At 43.8% G+C, this 19,032-nt stretch overlaps 2 protein-coding genes across 11 annotated transcripts in view; one reads left to right on the forward strand and one right to left on the reverse strand.

Moving 5' to 3' along the window:
* Positions 1-293: 293 nt before the first annotated feature.
* On the reverse strand, positions 294-13,179 carry Dab (DAB adaptor protein). 8 transcript variants are annotated; one of them, XM_070214509.1, is made up of 10 exons: positions 13,050-13,179; positions 10,870-10,940; positions 10,240-10,800; positions 9,182-9,794; positions 8,212-8,445; positions 4,637-7,643; positions 4,104-4,207; positions 3,303-4,040; positions 2,661-2,790; positions 294-2,598 (listed from the first exon to the last, which is right to left on the reverse strand). In XM_070214509.1, exons 1-10 carry the CDS (start codon positions 13,084-13,086, stop codon positions 1,497-1,499), a joined length of 6,597 nt encoding a protein of 2,198 aa, XP_070070610.1. In that variant the 5' UTR covers positions 13,087-13,179; the 3' UTR covers positions 294-1,496. The 8 variants fall into 8 exon arrangements, with proteins under 8 accessions (XP_070070610.1, XP_016999861.2, XP_070070611.1 ...); XM_017144372.3 differs by lacking the exon at positions 13,050-13,179 and adding an exon at positions 12,177-12,878 and having other exon boundaries at positions 4,637-7,409; XM_070214510.1 differs by lacking the exon at positions 13,050-13,179 and adding an exon at positions 12,177-12,878 and having other exon boundaries at positions 294-2,601; positions 4,637-7,409.
* A 2,197-nt stretch (positions 13,180-15,376) lies between these two features.
* Positions 15,377-19,032, forward strand: part of Lasp (LIM and SH3 domain protein Lasp) — a 30,567-nt gene continuing 26,911 nt past the window's right edge. The window contains exon 1 of one of the 3 annotated variants that reach the window (XM_017144331.3): positions 15,377-16,077. In XM_017144331.3, coding sequence (XP_016999820.2) covers positions 16,009-16,077 — 69 coding nt within the window. In that variant the 5' untranslated portion in view covers positions 15,377-16,008. The remainder of the gene's footprint in view (positions 16,078-19,032) is intronic. The other 2 variants (XM_017144332.3, XM_070215380.1) reach the window with 2 other exon arrangements.

Consider the following 19,032-nt stretch of genomic DNA (forward strand, 5'->3'; position numbering starts at 1 on the left):
AAACTGAATATGCATTCGCTTGGAGCGACTCTTTGGTTTTATAGTTTTTGGGAGTAGTAGAGCACAGCTGGCCTGCCTAATCGACGCTCCAAAAGTGGCCTAAATGGTGGGTCTTTTCAAAGCAGCAACAAATTTGCAAGCGATCCTATATGGTTATGTGTACCACCTATATTTATGTTACGAAACTCACATTCAAATAATCAATATGCGTCTGTACATTATGGTGCTGCAACTTCTTAAGTTATAATCTATATTAAAAATAACCAAATCCCTTAAATAAACAATTTTACTCATTATGCTTCTCACAGTTTAATTGATAAAACAAAATGATGAGACAAAAACCAATTAAAACAGCTCTTGCACGGAGAGTCCTGACAATAACTATCGTATTCGTATAATTGCATTACATATAAGAATATGTTTGTATATTTAATTATCGTATATTATTATTTAGCTGCTTGGGAGTTACTTGATCGTTCAGTTTCAGTTGATCGTTCCGTTACGTATAAATATATATATATTTATATATGTGTATAAGGTAGTTAAATCATAAAACACTTTGCCGTGGAATTAAACTAATTAGTCGTTAGTTAACTATGTAATCAATCAATCAATCATAAAAATGACGCTTGTAGTAGGCATAAACATAAACGTATCCTAGGAATATATGTAGAATTGTATGCTAGCACAATGGTTGCACTTTGGATAAATCGTTATATGGGTTAGACGACATCTAGCATAGGCAATTAATTAGTTGCTTTCGTTAGTTTGATCGATTCGCAGATCGATTGATGATTCGGGGTGTGAGTATTTCATTATCTGTCGAGTGTGGAGTAGCTTTAACAAACGCTGGTTCTCGATTACATTTTTCCTTGTGGATATATCTATATATACATTCTGTTTCAGGATCTGATCTCTTTTGGATTGGGAGCGAGAGAATCCTCTGCAGTCCTCGAGGGAGTGTTACGATATTGCGAGATTAAATGGCGATTGAGTTGACTAGATATATGTGGCGAATTATATATCGTATGGATTCACTTCTTCTGTTCCCTGGACTGCTCCTCGTCCTCCCAATCCTCCGGATCCTACCACAGCACATCGTAATCGTACACATGCTCCGAGGAGGCAATGATCAGACACTTGAGGAAGTCATCTAGGGTGCGCTTGAGTTTCCATTTCTTCGGCTTCCGCAGCCACTGCTTCGTCTTGGCTTTTGGCTCGTGCCAGGGACTCGTGGATGTTGATGTGGAGATGGATTTGGTCATGGGCTGTGGATTCACTTGCTCCTGAGACGGCTGGACTGGCAGATTGCAGTACACATGGCGGTTCAGACTCTGCCGCAGGCTCTGCAATCGCTGCTGCTGGTAGTAATGATTGAGATTGGTCAGAAATGAAAAGTCCGTGTCGTTGACCACATCGATCTCCGCATAGTTGTGGCCATCGACGTCCGGCTCCCGACGCTGCTGCCCCGATGCCTTGGCAAAGAGTTGGTCAAATCACATGTTTTCATCGAACTTGGCAAAGTTCGCGTCCTCGCTCCACTGAAATTTGCCCGTCTCCGCCTCGTCGTTGTGCTGATCCGCCGCCTGATCCTGATCCGGTGATTTGAAGAACTCATCGTCCTCGAAGGGATCCTCCTGCTTTTTGGCAAATATATTAACAGACTCTGATTTCTTGATTAGCTCCTGACGCTGCTGCAGCTTGCTGGATCGCATATTCTGCTTCCTGCTCATGGCACCCGATCCTCCAGCTCCTCCAGCTGTTCCAGGAACCGCTTGTTCCTTCTCGAAATCAAATGATGCCTTGGCGAAATCATCCTCAAAGGCAGCATCATCGAATTGGGAGACCTTAACATTGTCATCGAATCGCAATTTCTGGGTAATTGGTGGCGTCGAGGTCGGCGGTGTTTCCATTTCGAACTGCTCCCGTTTCTCGCGATCCGAGAAATCGTTGGAGAAGCGGAAAAGGCTCTTCGAGCCACCACCGTTGTTTGCATTCGCTGAAACTGGACCAGCTGGAGTTGAGTTACAACTGGAGGCCGTGCCTGCTGGCGCCGGCGGCGGTGAGCTCTGATTGAAATCCGACTCGAAACCATCGTCGAAATTGAACTTGGAACTGGTCACCCCGGCGGAGGATTCGCCGCCACTCATCATCAGGCCACCGGGTCCAGTGCTGCTGGCATTCGAACGCGGCGTGGGCGTTGGAGTTTGCTCATAGCTGTCCACAAACCCGTAATCACTGTTCACCACCACGCCACGTGTGCGATTCTGGCCGGGAAGCTTGGCCAGCGATGGTGGCTGATGGCGTTCCACATGCCGACGCTCGGACTCCAACATCCGCTGGTGCATCTCATGTCGCCTGCGGTTCAATCTCTCGAATTTATCCTCATCTGTTGGCGGTTCATCGTCCACATAGTCCTCATCATCATCATCATCGTCGTCGTCGTCGTTATTGTTGCGCTGACCTGGACACATGTAGTCGTAGTTATCCCGGATGCCACGCCCATAGGCTGATCGGGATGGTGCCGATGTGCCTGCGCTGGAAGCGCCCACTGTGGCTAGATCTTTGGTGCTGCGAGCGCGGGTCTTCTTGCGGAATCTGCTGGGGATTTGGGTATTTATTAATATATATTTGGTTACTATTTTAAATACCCTTCTAACCTTCGTTCTTTTTCCCCATCTGAAGGAGTTTGACCCAAGGCTGCGGCCCTGCGACTCTCGGCCAGACGTCTTTCGGTATCAGCGGCACTAGCTGGACGTTTCCAGGATTTCTGGCCAGGCAGGGCGGGCTCTGCAATGTAAAAAAAGAGAGAGAACGCTATAGTCGGGTGACTCGAAAAAACTTTGATCGGGCATAACTTTTTAAAGAATGGTCCGATTTGAAAAATTATTTGAAAATGTTACATTTCGATAGGTATTGATAAACACCATAAAACTGTATTTTTACTTTTCTGAAAACTTGTAAGGTGTAGGCGCCAGAAACCTTTTAAAATCCTTTGTGGGCGTTAGAGAGGGCGCGGTCCTCGGCTGAAATAAACTTGCGCTGCGTAGGAAGCCAAAGAATATGTGTGGGAAATCACAACTTTCTAGCTTTTGTAGTTCCCGAGATCTCAGCGTTCATCTCAGCTATATTGACTCGGCTAGTGATCCTGATCAAGAATATAAATATTTTATAGGGTCGGAAAAGCTTCCTTCTCCCTGTTACATACTTTTGCACGAATATAATATACCTTTTACTCTACGAGTAAGGGGTATAAAAAGAAGTAGCATAATAACATAATATCCTATCTTATACTCTTTTACCTTCGCCGTCCCAGGGACTTGAGCCGCTGCTCTTGCGCAATCGCTGCGGACCCACTGGCGCATTGGAGGGCAGCACCACATCTCCGCCCAGCTGACTGGGACGCTGCAGACTCCGAACACCCGATCGCTGCTGGAAGTCCTGCTCCGAGTCTTGCTCGTAGTCAATGTCGCCACTGATCCTCAGCTTGCCCGACGTGGTCGTGGGTTTTCTCAGTGAGCGGGTCTTTATCTGCTCGCGATCCCGTTCACGATCCCTCTCCCTCTCGCCACGATAATCATCGCGACTGTCCAAACTGCCATAGACATCGTTTCCACTGCCGAAGCTACGCCGTCGCCGGTTGGCACTCTCATAGGACTCGAGACTCTCGCGGTCGAAGGATTTGCGTTCACGCTCGCGATCTCTATCCCTTTCCCTGTCGTACAGGTAATCACCGCCACCCCTGCCCGGCTTATAGGCCATTGGCGAACGTCCTCCGCGCTCCTCGTAGACATTTTCATAGTCGAAATCGTAGCTGGGACGACCATAGTCCCGGTACTCCCTGTCGCGATCGCGATCCCTGTCCCTGTGATCGCCGCGATATTTGTTCCTCAGCTGGCCACGTTTGTCGTAGATGGGCGGTGGTGGCCCATAGCTCGATCGCTCGTAGGCGGCACGCTCAAAGGATCGAGCTCGCGCCTGTTCGATCTCCTGCGGCGACCAGGTGTGATGCGCTGGATGATGGTACCAGCTGGGGGATTCTATGGCGATTGTGGGAATAACATTAGAGATAAGTTGGGAAATTTAACTTTAATAGAGCTCACCTAGATCAAAATTATCCCGACTGCGGGAGAGACCGTGCTTGAACTTCCGCTGCTGCTGTTGCTGCTGCTGCTGATCCCGTCGTGCCATGAACTCCGCATCGTAGCTGAAATATTTAAGTGTAAAGCAACCATTTTAAAAATATATTGGCTTACATTTTTAATTACTATTATATTATTATATCTAATAACATCTAATATCCAATAGATAGATATTATCTATACAAATAAAATGTAATATGTAATCCAAAGAAATTATTGAAAAACTTCAACTTCTTTGTAAGAACTATATATTTAACTGTCTACTGTGCTTAGTTTATCAATATTCTTAGCAAATTAATTAGTATCTAATCTAATTTGTAGCCTAACAGTGTATTTAATATTATATCACACAAAACACATTTAAACCATTCAACTCACTAAGCCTGTAAGTTTGGATTTAATTATTTTCTAATTATTCGATTCCAATTACGTTCAGATATAGTTTTTAAAATCAGCCAAAATCTAAATTAATTTAAGCTTATTCCTTTACTTACTCGTAATCCTCGTCGCAGGAGTTCATCCTCCTGGCGTGCCGCATATAGTAGCCATGTCGATCTGTATGCTGCTGCTGTGGCGGCATTTGTGGCTGCTGGTGAGGATGAGCCATTTGGGCGGCGGCCAACTGCCGGCGCTTCATATACTCGGGCGTTTCATCATCCCAGGGACTGAGATCTCGGGAGGACGAGGAGGTCTGCTGGCGTTCCTTCTTCGCCCAGCGACGCTGTTGCTTGGACCAGCCGTCATCGCGGGGATCCGAGCTGCATGGCGATTCCACCGTGTCCGGCTGCGAGGTGTTCGAGGCAGGAGGCGGTGGCGGCGGCAGCGTCAGCCTGGCCTTGCCCTTGGCCTTCGGAGAATCGAAGGTGGCCCAGGAAGGTGGTTTCTCCTGGCGCTCCTTGTCGCCGCCCATCATCTGCTTGGTCGCCGTATCAATGAGTTGGGAGACCGCTGAAAGTTGTGAGGGCACTGGCGATGCAACCATCACTGGTTTCTGGAGAGGAATGGGCGAGGTGCTGACATCATTAAACTGCGAGGGCGTGTGCAGGCCGGGAGCTCCTCTGGATGGAGCTGCCGAGGAGGTGGCCGGTGAAATGCGATCCCTCGAATCCAGGGAAAGATTCGAAATTGCCCGATGCATCAGCTCATCGATTTCGATATCATCTTTGGTTCCCCCTCCCGGTGCAGTGAGTACGGATAGGAATTTCTGATCCTGCTTGGGCGGCAGAGATTGCTGCTGCTGCTGCTGCACATCCTCCATCACCGGAGCACCTGCATCCAGTTGCTGCGTCGAGGTGGAAAGCTTTTCATACTGATCCTGCCCGCTGACGGGTTCCGCATCCTTTTCGTTGCTATCCAGGCTGCTCTCGCCACCCGCATCTGCATCCTCCTCGTCCTCGTCATCGTCGCCCACCGTCAAGGCGGAGGATGAGGGCTCCGTTGGGAAGCCCCGGCTGTCGACCAAACCATGGCGATCACGCGAATGCGTCGGCACATCCTGATGATCCATTATTTGACGCAGGTCATGATCTTCGTTAAACTCATCGCTGAACTCGGGAAAGTCCTGCAGTAGATCCTTTTCCTTCTCCGGTTGAATGGCCGCTGCAGTCGCCGGTTTGTCGAATAGGTTCTCCACCAGGATAATGTCTCTTAGGGCTGCATAACGATCCTTGGCCTGGGCCACCACCTCGGTGATCTTGGTGTCAATCTTGGGCGCTGCCTTCACCTCCAAGGCATCAATCGGTAGCTCAGCACCGGCACTGTTCAGCTCCAGACCCTCTAGGCCCATTATTTCCTTGGCCTGCGTCTCATCCACTGGCGGTGGTGTCAGATCTCCCATGAGATCCGTCTCCTGCTGCTGCTGCAGCTCCTGATCGATGATCTCCCGAAATACAGCATACCGATCCGCCGATGGCACGGTGGCCACCACTGGCGATACCGCTGACACGGGCAACGGAGTGGGTGCGTCATTGAAGTTGGCGAAATTGGCCACAAAGGTGGAATCCGAGGAGCCCAGTTCATCCTCGCCGAAGGTATCATCGAACTTGGCCACAAAGGAGGTCTGCTGATCGAAGTTCACCTTGAACACAGCCGCTGTGGATTGCGGGGCAGGAACTTGATTCGCTGGCGAAGATCTCTTCTCCTGACCCTTTTCGCTGGAGGACAAATACTCGGAGAGATAGGCGGTCAACTGGACGAGCGTCATGGTGCTCAGCTTGCTGGCTGGGACGTTTAGTTTAATGGCCAGATCATCCATTCCCAGGGTCAGCAGTTGAGTCAGCGTGATGTCGGGAGCCAAAGTGGTGGAGGTTACCTCCTGGCATTGGGATTGTGCCTGCGCTTGAGCTTGAGCCTGCAGAATTTCCGCCTTGTTCTCGTAGATATCCTGCGGCCTGCCCAGCGAAGACTGCCGCTGAGGTCTCGCCCGAGCCGAAGATCCCTGGCTGGGAGGCGGCAGCAATGGCGGCGGAGCTCCCAGCGGCGCCAGGTAGTCATCTTCGGTGTGTCCCGGTTTTCTGGGTCTTCCTGGTCCGGGGAAACAACCATCCGAGCGTCCCACACGACGCGATGGCAATGGAATGGGTGGTGCATCCACAGATGACAGAGTTCTCCGCGCTGTCACACTGCTGTTCAAGTACTCGTATCTCCCAGCCGTCGGCGGTGGAGTTGGATTTCCCGCCGAAGGTCGAATGACCAAATCGCTGAACTGCTTCTTCGGCGGCAGCGGCGGCGGTTCGGAGTAGGGACTCGAATCTGGACGTGGCGGCGGCTCGGGAGCAGCCTCCGTTTCACTCAGCGAATCGCTCTCCTGCAAACGTCGCATATTGACACTCGAACCGATATCCGAACCGGATTTTCCAAACGATCTGGCCTGGCCAAAGAGATGGGGCATCTTCTTGTTGCTTATGCTGGAGATCACATCGAGGGCACCAACGCCACTTGGCAGGGCGGAAGCGGAGGCCGTCGGACGATTCCTCACCGTACTCGGCGGCGGCTGCTGAAGCTGCAACTCCTTCGCCTCCGGCGGCAATTGCACCTGCAGCGGTCCATTGAATACATTCGCCTTGGGTTCTGGCACCGAGGGAGCTGCAACCACCGGCGGAGCCTCGAACTCAAAGGCATCCAGCTTGGCAAAGAGATCGCCCTCTTGAAAGGGATCCGGGTCGCTCTTTTTGCGCGTCGGCGAAAAGGGATCAGTGTCCCGGGGCAGGAGTACAGGATCCGCCGGCGGATGAGGATCCTCCAGCGAGGTCAGCGTGTTCGGCGGTTCTGTGGTATAATAGTGGCCGGTGGGATTAGGCGGATTAGTGACATGGCCAAGCAACAGTTTCAGCTCAGCGCTCGGCGTGATCGGGTGGGCATGGATGGATGTGGACAGGGTAATGGGAGTGGGAGCGGGAGAGGGTTGGGAATCGGGGTTGGTTAGGAGCTGGCCCAGATTGACGGCGGTGGTGCTAGTGGCGGTGGTGGTTAGTGTGTTAGCCGAGTTCTGGAGCGGATTTCCTGCGGTGCAAGTGCAAAGTTTAGAGAGCTGCTTACTCAATGCGATTTCTAAGTGCACAGAGAAAAAATATCACCGAAAGTTATCCATCAATTATGCATTCTTTCTTATCTAAAGTTGAAATAATATTCAAACATGTTCTAAAATAGCCAGATATTTTCAAATCAAAAGTTTTATGTCAATGAAATGTTGGGAAAATGTTATGAAAACTATTTAAGATCCCATATTTTGTTATTTATAAGTATTTACAAAAAAAAACTGGATGGATACTATCAATATAATGTTTTAAACTTTCTTAAAGTGAGATTTAAATATTTAATAACTTTAATTGATTAATTATTTCTCTTTAAAACCTTTTGAAATGCTTATCCATCTAAACTAATATAAAATTGGATCTCTAAAAAACGGTCAGTAGCAAATTTCTCCCAGAACGGATTGACATAAAAATCTAAAAAAAATCACATTAATTACTAAAATAATTAATTATAATTTTGGTGGTAAGTTAAAAAAAAAGCAACCGACATTTTTGCTCTGTGCGGAAATGGTGTTCGAGTTGAGGTTGGTTAGTACCTGCGGTGATGTTAGTAGCTGTGGTGGTTGTGGTGGAGATGGTGGTGCTTTCCTCCGCAAAGAGGCCATCCGACTGACCCAGGGAGAGACCCAGGCCGAGACCCGCCTGGCTGCCGGAGCTGAGCTCCTTGAGCAGCTTCTTGGGCGGATTTTTTAGCTCTTGGAAGAAGTATTTCTTATCGACATACGGCCTGGTGCGTCCAGTGCCCAGCGGATCCAGATCCGTGAACGCATCTGCACAATGGAACAGAAGGAATGAGCAAAAACGACAGAGATATCGCTCCAAATGAAGCGAATCCGAATTCCAAATTGGCACAAAAAATTAAAAGGCAATGGAAAAACTCAAAGAGCTCAGAAGTAAAGTTACAGTCCTTAGAACTTCGGTATGATCCGAAGATTTGAAAGCTACAAAACCCTAATTAGATGGTTATGGAATAAATATTATGTGAGTGGGTTTAGGATGAGCACTTAGGAAAATCACAGGTACAACTAAAAAATACTTAAAATAACTGGAAATGAAAAAAAAACGAAGCAATGGAAAGAGCTGTCTGAGAAAAAAATCCCCTTTAATATCATTAATGCATGAGGCTATTAAAAAACTGATTTAAAAGTAAGTACATTGTTATAATGTATTTACAACTCATAAAAAAGTTAAAAAAATGTATGGGAATACCTATCGCAAAAGATTAAAAATGTAATTATAATGACACTATTTTTTAAATAGCTTTTACTCAAAAGAATCTGCACAGAGTTCTACACCCAAAGATTCCATTCAGTTCAATTAATTTGACCCAAGAACACTCCCGTTTGTTCCCTTGTCGGGCGGACACAACTTGTTCCCCTGAACACTCCCCAAAACGATCACAGACAGCTCTTTCATCGCTTTAATGGGGATGACAAAGCGACGGAATTCCACACAAGATGTGACAACTTCAATGGGACAAGGAGCGATGTTCTTTTCACAACTCACCCAAAGACAAGATGGCCGAGGCCAGCTCTTCATTTCCCGATGTCGAACCCAAACCGATATCCAAATCAGCTAGAGGTCCTGCTGATCCTGCGGCGACTTCCGTTAGTTGTTGTGTGGGCGTGGCGGTGGATTCGCTGGAGGCCAACGGAGCCATGGTTAAAACCGATCCCAATCCACTGCTGCCCACCACTTTGCTTGTATCGAAGACATCGTTCTGTTGGTCTAGTTCCTGTAGCCAATTGTCATCGTCGTTGTCGGCAGCTTGGAATCCTGCTGTCGCTGGAGATTGAGAGCTACCAGGAGGTGGCGGTGAGAGCATAGCATCCAAACTGGCCACCGCCTCTGGTGTTTTGTTGGGCGGCTTGTGTCTGTTGCGTCCGGAATCTGGCGGCGGTGGCAGGATGCTGTAGGAGGGCACATAGATGAAGGAATCTCCAAACGGATCATCCTCGCTTGCTGATTTGGCCAAGGAGGGATGGCCGACACCACCACCACTGGAAGACAAGGTGGTGGGTTCATTTGGCGTTATCCGTTCCATCTGACTGATTCCACGCTGCAAAGAAGTAAGCTCCTGCTCGAGATCCACCAGATCGGCCACGGATTCGGGTGAGATCTGTAAAAATTTTAGGTTTTATTAGCGTGAATCATTCAATTTTTGTTTTATCATAGTAAGCCATGAAATTTCTGATTTGTTTAATTAAATTCTAAGTTAAATAATTGGAATGTTTCTCTAATTCATTTCAAATTGAATGAATGAATGAAAAATTTGTATGAATTTGTTGAATTTGCCAGATTTTTTTTGTGCTTTCTTTTGAGAAATTTTTTAATGCTTAGAAACTGCCTAGAAAATAAAATTCATGCAAATTGTCGTTTGAATTATTTCGGAATTAATGCCATTAATTCATTTAATTCTATTAAACTCAAAATTCAAATTTATTTAATTCTATTTTAATAATCTCAAATTTCTAATTAATTCATTCTTATAAAACAAAAAATTCAAAATAATTCATTGAATCCATTCATGCAGTGCTCTATTTTCAATTAACTAGGAAACTTACCTCTTTGGCCGCCGATCCCGATGCTTTGGCCACGTCCAGATTCACACCCAATCGGCTGAGGGCATGGCTGGAGGAGAGCCCACCGCTGGCCAAATCCGAGTGACCCAGACCACCCAGGCCACCCAGACCGGCGGACTTCAGCGACGACAGGGAGGCCAGCTGGCTGGCGTGGTCGTGCAGGGACTTGCCCTGGATCTGCTGGCGCGCCATCTCGATCTCCTTCTTCTTTAGCTCAAAGACCACCTGGAAGAGATCGCGCATGGCCAGCACCACCTGGCTGGCCGCCTTGTCCGTCTTGATGCCGAAGAATCGATGGCCGCTGTCCGGCGATCCGAAGATATAGCCAAAGGCCCGCGAATCCGTCATGTCCTGGGCGATGAAGGAGATCTTGTGCACCGGATGGTGGTACAGCGAGTCGCCCGTCTTCTCGTCCCTCAGGCGCAGCCCGTCGATGGTCACATGGATGGTTATCCGCTGCTTGTGCTCGCCAGCCGCCCGGATGGCCATCTTGAGGTCCTGCAGCGCCTCCTGGCACATCCGATCGCCACGAGCCTCGCCCACCTATAAATAAAAAATTAATGGATATTATCAGTATCTAAATTATTGTATTATATTTTAAAATTCACGCACCTCCAGAATGCCGATGAGCTTTGCCTTGAACTGAACGCCATCGCCGAAAAAGCGTCCCGGATCATTGCGATCTGGAAAAAAGCGGTGGAAAATCGAATGCCAGAATGAGTCTTTGTGTTTGCTAGGGTGTGTATTCGGTTCAGTTTTGTTTGGCGAAAATGATTTACATAGTGCAGTGGTCTTTCGCCAGATTTCGAAATATTCGATTTTCGGGGTGGGGCTAAATTAAATTTGGAGAACCAACTTTTTAATATGTTTTGAATACCTAATTTTTGAAACATTTCTTTTAAATTATAAAAACTAAAAATCATAATTTTACAATAGAACAGCAATTCTATTAAATCTAAAAAAATATTTAAAAATTGTCAACCAAAAAAAAAAATAGGTACACAGAAACTACTCAATCTTTTGTCAAAATATTTAAAATTATTGTTGAAATATTCTAGAATGTGTTTATAAATATGGTTTTAATGAAGCGAATCCAAATACATATGTATGTATACAAATATTTTCAATGATTCATTTTCCAAACTATAGTAATTATGTGCTTGACTGAGCATTTCGGCTATTCTATTAGATCATCCAATATTTAAAACGATTTAAATTTAAGTTGAGCTTCATACACGCAAATGAAAATTTGTTTTCATGGTATCGACTGAATTCCTTTTTGTACTTAGGAACAATGTTGAGTTTTATTAATCCTCAGGGAACTATAAAAAAGTTTATAGTATAAACTTTGTACTGATTATTTTTTGTTATATTTGTAAACTTCATTAAAGTTTACTGTGAACTCTTTTGATATTTAATCTTGCTTTTATCAATGGTTTCTTCATTATATATTGATTGTATAATTTAAATATTTTTAATTTTTTGTTTCAAATTCTTGATATTTAAGAAGTATGATTTTATTTTGATTATTATTAATCCCATTTAGTTTTTTAAAACTAAAAATCAGTTGACGAATCTACAAAGGGTTTAATTGTTTTAATAAGCACCATCTAAGTATATTTATAGCTTGGTCTTATCAATGTAAAAAATATTAAAATTGCTGAACATTAAGATTGTATGTTTCAATGATGTTACATATTTTATAGTGATTAGACCGTTATTGTTCAAGTAAGCACAATGTTCACATTTTTAACTTTAGTAATTATAGTCTTGTCACTTGTTTCATTTCAGAAATAACATTCACTTTGATCTTTGAATAACTGGTTTGTGTAAATTAGTTAGTTCGTTGGTTTCTCTCTGTGCAGGGACCACTGTGTTTGTTTGTGATTTGTGTATTTGCTTAGTTTGTTTTCGCTAACGTTTTGCGTAATTCGTTTCCTCTGCCGCGCCGCTGCCGCCGCCAAAAGTGCTGGCCAACGAGAGATTCGAGGAGGCTGTGGACAACTTGGCCACCAGGGATTTGACCATGTTTCACTGGCTCAGAGGGAGCTGCTCGGCGGGAAAAGCGCTGCTGGCTGGCGGAAAACTCTGGAAGGCAGCAATTCTGGCTGGAACTCTGCTCACTGGAGTGTCAACAAATCTCTGTCGCATTCCTGGCCTCTATTTCGTGTGTATTTGTGTTGACATTTCCATGGGAGGATGATGTGGAGGGGGAGGAGGAGGAGGAGAAGACGAACAGCACACAATGGAGGACAAACAATATATTCCACAATGATTTTTCGCGACGCTGTAGGTTTAATTAAATTCTAGCGGAGAACGATTCGAGATCCGCGATCATGGAATGAATAAAAACGAATGAGCGTAAACACGATGCTCTCCCCCGTCTCTCTCTCTCTCGCTCGCTCTCTCTTGACTGGACTGTCGCAGTTTGTTTTGTTCAATCAAATCCAATAACAAACAAAAAACACACACACACACATCGGGGCACTCGCTAGTGTACACAGATTTCACTCTATTATTTAGTGATTTTCATGGCGAAAAATTAAGTACAGAAAACGCGGATCTCTCTCGGCCATTGTTGTTCTTTTTTGGGAAAACTGCAACAACACCTGCCGACAACTGCGACGCCGGCGCAGCAGCTGCTATTCGATTGACAGATGCTGTCTGAGACGCCTATCGATAGCACGGCTTAGAGGTGAAACACACGATCGATAGAAACTATCAAAATTTAAATAAATTCTATATATCTAGATTTTCTGTAGCTTATAAAAGCTAAGCAAATAATAACTTACATTTACAAGGACTCGTTTTCTTGCGCAGCGTCTGCATTTTGCTCAGAAAAAGCTGATTGGCATTCGTGTAGTAATTCCTTTGGCCGCGTATAATGTTGCGAATAAAGATTGTGCTTTATGAGGATTCGTATTATTTATGCCTAGATTCGTTGTATTATTTTTTACAGCTTTTTGTGCTTTGTTTACACTTGTCCTGCTCCTGCTGTTCGCGTCTGCTTTCTCGCTCGCACACTCCCTGCAGCCAGCTTGTTGTTGTTGTTATTGTGCCAGTCGGTCGATAGAACACACCGGCTTTTGTCTCACTCACACACGGCACGGATTATTGATTTTCCAACGGTGGCATCTGTGTGTGTTTACTTTGCCTACTTTAGGGCGTGGGAAAAAATACTACGCCTCTCATTATGCAGCGCTAAATTATGTATTTCCCACTAACCGTTATTCGTTGCTCGGTTTTTTCCGTGTCAATTGCACAACTTTCATAACTTTCTTTGTCTGGAGGAGCCAGGAGGAAAAAAAAGCAAGCACAAAGAAACAGTGACACACTCGCGATTTTGGCAGAGCGAAAAATGTAATTCGACTCTGCTGACTGCTATTTACACACTGATTTCTTGGTTTTCTCTGATCTCCATCTATTTGGCATTCGGTTCACACTAATTTTCATGGGTTTTTGGCTTATTTTTGGTCCTACGTCCTGGGAGCTGCAGGAAATGGACACACACCGAAAATTCGATAGTAAAAACTCCAAGGATTCGGGGGTGGTGGGTGAATGCCGGGGGCACCCTGTGTGGCAGCCGGTACAGAGGTCTATCGATTACTGATATAGCTTTCTACTCGTACTTGCGTTGTGGGACTGGAAAACCGTTAAAGTTTTTAGTTTGTCGCTGGTGGCGCATTGGCATAGGGAAGTGTTTAAAAATAATAGCCTCTTCCCATAGAGTCCATCCGTTTGAAACGGCTGGGATTTTTGACGAATGTGAAACTCGTGTTCCCACAGAACTCCATCCACTACCTACTATCCAATAACAGCTGACTGAGCAGTTGCTCAGCTCAACATTAACGATGGGAGATTTCAACTCGGGAAAGATGTCGTAAAATTGCGTCCTCCTGAGCCTTTTGTAGAATAATACAATAAATAGATTAAGATAATAGTAAAAAATTAAAAAAAGCTTAAATTTTGGCCCACTTATAGCTACCTGTTTGCGAACGCTTTTACGCTCATAACAAACTCCAAATAATTCAACAATAGCCAAAAATCAATGAGCCTAAGCATTATTAAGTTTTTTCCCGCCATCCATTTGATTTGTTCTCGCAGTCATCGTTCCATTTTTCACAGTCAAGAGGAAGAGTCCGTCAAAGTCCATTGGATGGCGGACTAACTGGGAAGTTTTCGGAACGGCAAAAAATTACGGACCATCCGTTCAACGGATGGTGGATGGAGCTCTGTGGAAAGACCCTATAAGGTTAACTTCAAAGATTTCTGCATCATTTATTTACGAAAACGCTGGATTTTCATCAAGAAACTGATTGATCAAGAAACTGATTGATCAGGAAAATGATTGAGCAACCATTGCGCCCATTGCGGCCAGAAAGGGAAGCCAAAAACCCTTGAAAACATCAGGGGGATTCCCTAAACTGTTGAATTGCTGAATTGTTGAATTTTGGTCAGCTGTTAATCAGCTGTTCCATACAAAGTCAACTTTCTGAAATATCAGCAATTCAACAGCCTCGGGGCTGTTGAAAATTTTGTTGAATTGCTGAAAAGCCAGAGCTGTCACCTTTTTTTTAAAAGTCGTGGCAACTCTGTAACATTTTAGTATCACCAGTACGCATTATTTATTTTAAAATTAACTCAGAAATCATATTTGTGGTTCTTTTTACCTTGGTAAAACTTTTAGACAGTAACTAGCAATAATAAATCAAATTTTACATGCTTTAAGTTCCGTGAAATTTTTCAACAAATAACAGCTGTTTGAAAATTCAACAGGAACCATTTTGGGTCGTTCCCTTAATTGCTGAAATTTTTTGTTGAATTTTCAACAATTCAGCAATTCAACAGTTTAGGGAATCCCCCTATCGATAACTATTGCTCTTAGGCTGCGGTCACCCTAGAGAGTTACTCTTATGCGCACTGTTAACGGCCATACGAAAACCACTCAATGCAGCTGTAGCTGAACAGACCCAAAATGTTAGCGCCTAATAGACTTAACATAAGACAAAGATTTCAGGGGATTTCTGCTGCGGTAACTCTAATTTGTGTGCGGGAAATTCAACGGATTTCAGGGGATTTCAGAGCGCTGCGGTCACTCTAATCGAACGGAACGAAACCTCTTCGCGGACTGTCGCTGTCGTTTTTCCCTGGTGTCGCGCCTCAATCAAACTCACCTTAAAAGGTAATGCACAGGCAGTAGATTACGATTTCTGGTGGTGTTATCAAAAATAACGGTGTTGAATCGAGTCATACGCCCCCGCCAGTCGCTCTTCCTCTTCTTTCCTTGTGCGCGCGTCCCTTGTTTTACCTGCAGCGCAGTCGCGACGGCTGAGAATTAATAAAAACCGGAGGGAAAAAGTGTAAATTGGAGCAAAAAAGTCGCTACGATCGATCGTCAGTTATTTATATAACGACAACAACAAAGCAAACCAGTTATTAGATGTTTTTGTGAATAGTGTGAAACAAATTCTCGGCCCATACCTGCACACACAACAAATACATTCCCATAGTTCCTATTCCGATCCGATCAGGTTCTCAAAACGCAGATCACAAGAAAATCCTCCGGAACAATATGCAAAATTGAGCCGAGTTTCTGTTTTTGGTGCGGAAATCGTGGAGTGCGGAAAAGTGTCGCCCGAAAGAGGAAAATTGCAGAGTTAACAACAATATCCTGTGTGTAAATAAAATCGCTTATACATACACACACACATACTCGAAGAAGAAAAAAACAAAGGAGGAAAAAGCGGCAAGATGAATAAAACCTGTGCGCGTTGCCAAAAGGTGGTCTATCCCATCGAGGAGCTCAAGTGTCTGGATAAGGTGAGTTAAACCTCGAATATCCTAGTTATCCTATTCGGATTCTGTACTAGTTTTGCTAGCTCCTTTTTGCGTTTTGAGCCGCTGTTTCGTGCACTTGTTGCGGGCGCTAGAGCGAGACGGCTAGCTGGCACATGGCCGTGGGTTCTGCTCTCCCGCTCCCTCTCCCTGATCTTCCCCCCATTTCCCATTCCCCATTGATCATGCGTGCCTTTTTGTTGCTCTGCTTCTTCTGTGTTTATTATCCTATGCTTAATAACCGCAAAAGTTGTTTGGCTGCCTTTCCATTCGCTTCGCGGAATTCAAATATTTACTGGAAAATAACGGCGCAGCTTCGCGCGTGTCTGTGTGTGGGTGTAATAGCACTATTGCACTGCGAAAAACAAATAGATCATTGGATTTTTAAAGATATATATTTTTTAGAAGAGACTAATAATATAAACGAAACGGTGCCTAATTTCTTTTGATTATATTCAGTTAAAAGAGTTTTAAAACATATATCAAAATTAAAATAACAAAAACATTATGATTTCTGCAACAGAAATGACTGATCACTAAATACTATATTAAGTCATATTTAAATATTCTTTTCGTACAGTGTAAAGTGCGCGGGTGGCGACAACAACTATAATGACTGTTTTCATATTTTTCGCCAACTCAGGAAATTTCTACAATTGCTTTTAATTTACGTTTGCCGCCGCCGCTTCCGCTGGCAGAATTTTCGGGCTCCCTCTCTAATTATGTCTCGCCTTCTCTTTCTTGCGGCGGCGCTTGTTGCATTTCAGTTTTTGCGATCTTGTGTCTTTTTTTCAGTTTTAGTTGCAGCTGCTTTTGTTGTTTTTCATTTTGTTGTTGTCTTTCGAAAAAGCAACAAAAGCAAATCCGTTGACCGACCTTGAGCGCATATTTTCGAGACTTGAGACCAGTTTTTTTACTGCGTTCTCTCACACACTTAAACCCAAAATCACATACAGTGGTATTCGCAAAATTAGCAGCTGGCAAAATACAACATTTCACAATTTTACGATATTTTCTGTTCGAATGGCTGATATGGGGTGATCTAGTAGATTTTTTCTTATCCATTCTCATTGAATTTGATTTTATAGTTACAGTCAAACATCCCTAATCCAAATTTCCAAAAATTAGAAGAGATTAGCAATATGTATTATACTTTTTCGTGTTCTTTATAGATCTAGTTTAATTTTTCTTAAACTTTATTTTTCTCGACTTGAGAGCTCTTTCTTCAGGCGGCTTAAAATCATCCTATAACTTTGCGTAAATTAAATTCTAATTAAAAGAGGTACTTACAGTATTAATATAAGCTCAATTTGTTTACAATTGGAATAACTATTCATTTTTCCAACTAATTTGCTTAGCACAGCTGTAAGTGCAGGCAAAGTGGGGCTTTCGTTTCTGATTTTTGTCGTGCCCATGTCTTATTGGTTTATGCTTAATTCCAGTTTATTTATATTGAACTTTTGTTTGCCTCTAAGTCGGGGACTTGAGACAAAGGCCCTTCTTTATTTTAGTTCCATTTTTTTTGCCCTTGGCTTGGCTGTCTGTCAATCTGTGTTTATGTTTTGAGGGCCTGGTGTTGGCTGTTCCGATGAAATTTGGAAGCTGATAACGCACCAATCGAGACAAACATTTACATTACGAATCGATTCGGTTCCCCCCTTTCAAATAGAATTGAATCCATCAACAAATTCCGATTGGCAATCGGAGCTTCGAGTATCAGCGTTGAAACGTGTCAATCTCCTCCGCTATAAAGTCCCCCCTCGCCGGCAACCACGTCCTAATTATAGTCTCGTCTTTCTAGAGTTTCATCTTCCCGCTCCCCAGTCAGCAGTTTCTAATTATAGACAATGGAGTAATGAACACTATTTTAAAGTCACAACAGCACAGCAGACGCACTGAAGTCGGTTATAAAACATTTATATGCGTCTGCGTGTGTTTTTCGCCTAATGGAAATGCTGAAACTTGTAAACATGGCATTTGATGAAACGGGAAGAAAGGAAGGGGTCTGAAGTTGGAGGAGTATAAGTTTACCTTTACATTAAATTGCATTAGTTTTCTTGTGTAGTTTCGTGTTTAACTTCTGTTGCCGGGGTGTGTCTGCTGGATTGCGAAATAATTTAAATGCATGCATTTCACAACAGTCTATAAAGTTGAGCAATAGAACGCCGCCATTAAGGTCAGAGGCTTGACAAAATAAATGATTGCTATGCAGAGGGGATCAATCATTTTTTTTTGCTTTACTGCCTGAGCGCTTAACTAATTGAGGGAGTTTTTGTTGGAATTTATATATTTGGATTGGATTTTGTCGAGTCTGTATTTTTTAAAATTTCGTGTAGAAACAGGGCAATAAAAATGTTTATAAAAATTGTGGAGCACTAGAAAAAATTAATTGTTTTATTGAACTAAAATAATACCGCGAATAAAAAAAAAATTTTTTTTTAGAAATAATATTTTAAATATTTTTCTCCATTTAAAACTCGTTTACTTGCATTTTATGGCAATTCAAAAACCCTGACTAATAAAAGCCTATGAGATCAGAAGCCAAGTTTAAACTATTGTTTTTCGACGTTCAAGTCTAGTTTGATTACGCCATGAGTGTGTGAGTTATTTTTTACCATTGAAATTGAACAATAGTATTACTTCATCCAAGGGGAATTTTATACATTTTTCCTGAATCACCTTAATTTAAAGGACGTTAGAACTATCTATAGACTTTGCAGTGGGATTTGCTTGGGCTGCTATCTGCACGTGACACATCCTGATATAGAAATCGATACTCGTGACAGCAATAAACGGGTATTTTATACCAATTATCTCTTATTTCTTTCTTCCCCACGTACATGCATAGATATAAACACACACACAGAGATTGGCACGCGAATTCGTTTGAGAGAAATGTCTTTTTAAATGTGCCGTTAAAGTTTTGCGGCTTTTTGCGGT

Source organism: Drosophila takahashii, chromosome 3L (genome assembly GCF_030179915.1).
Source record: "Drosophila takahashii strain IR98-3 E-12201 chromosome 3L, DtakHiC1v2, whole genome shotgun sequence".
In the NCBI taxonomy this organism is placed as follows: Eukaryota; Metazoa; Arthropoda; class Insecta; order Diptera; family Drosophilidae; genus Drosophila; species Drosophila takahashii.

Bases quoted from the DNA above. Each gene is read 5' to 3' on its own strand.
- Dab (XM_070214507.1), bottom strand. From the start codon at position 12,285: ATGGTCAAATCCCTGGTGGCCAAGTTGTCCACAGCCTCCTCGAATCTC. The intron at 9,795-10,239 runs GTAAGTTTCCTA...AAATTTTTACAG, and splicing joins CGGGATCGGCGGCCAAAGAG to ATCTCACCCGAATCCGTGGC. The intron at 8,446-9,181 runs GTGAGTTGTGAA...TCCATTGTGCAG, and splicing joins CTCGGCCATCTTGTCTTTGG to ATGCGTTCACGGATCTGGAT.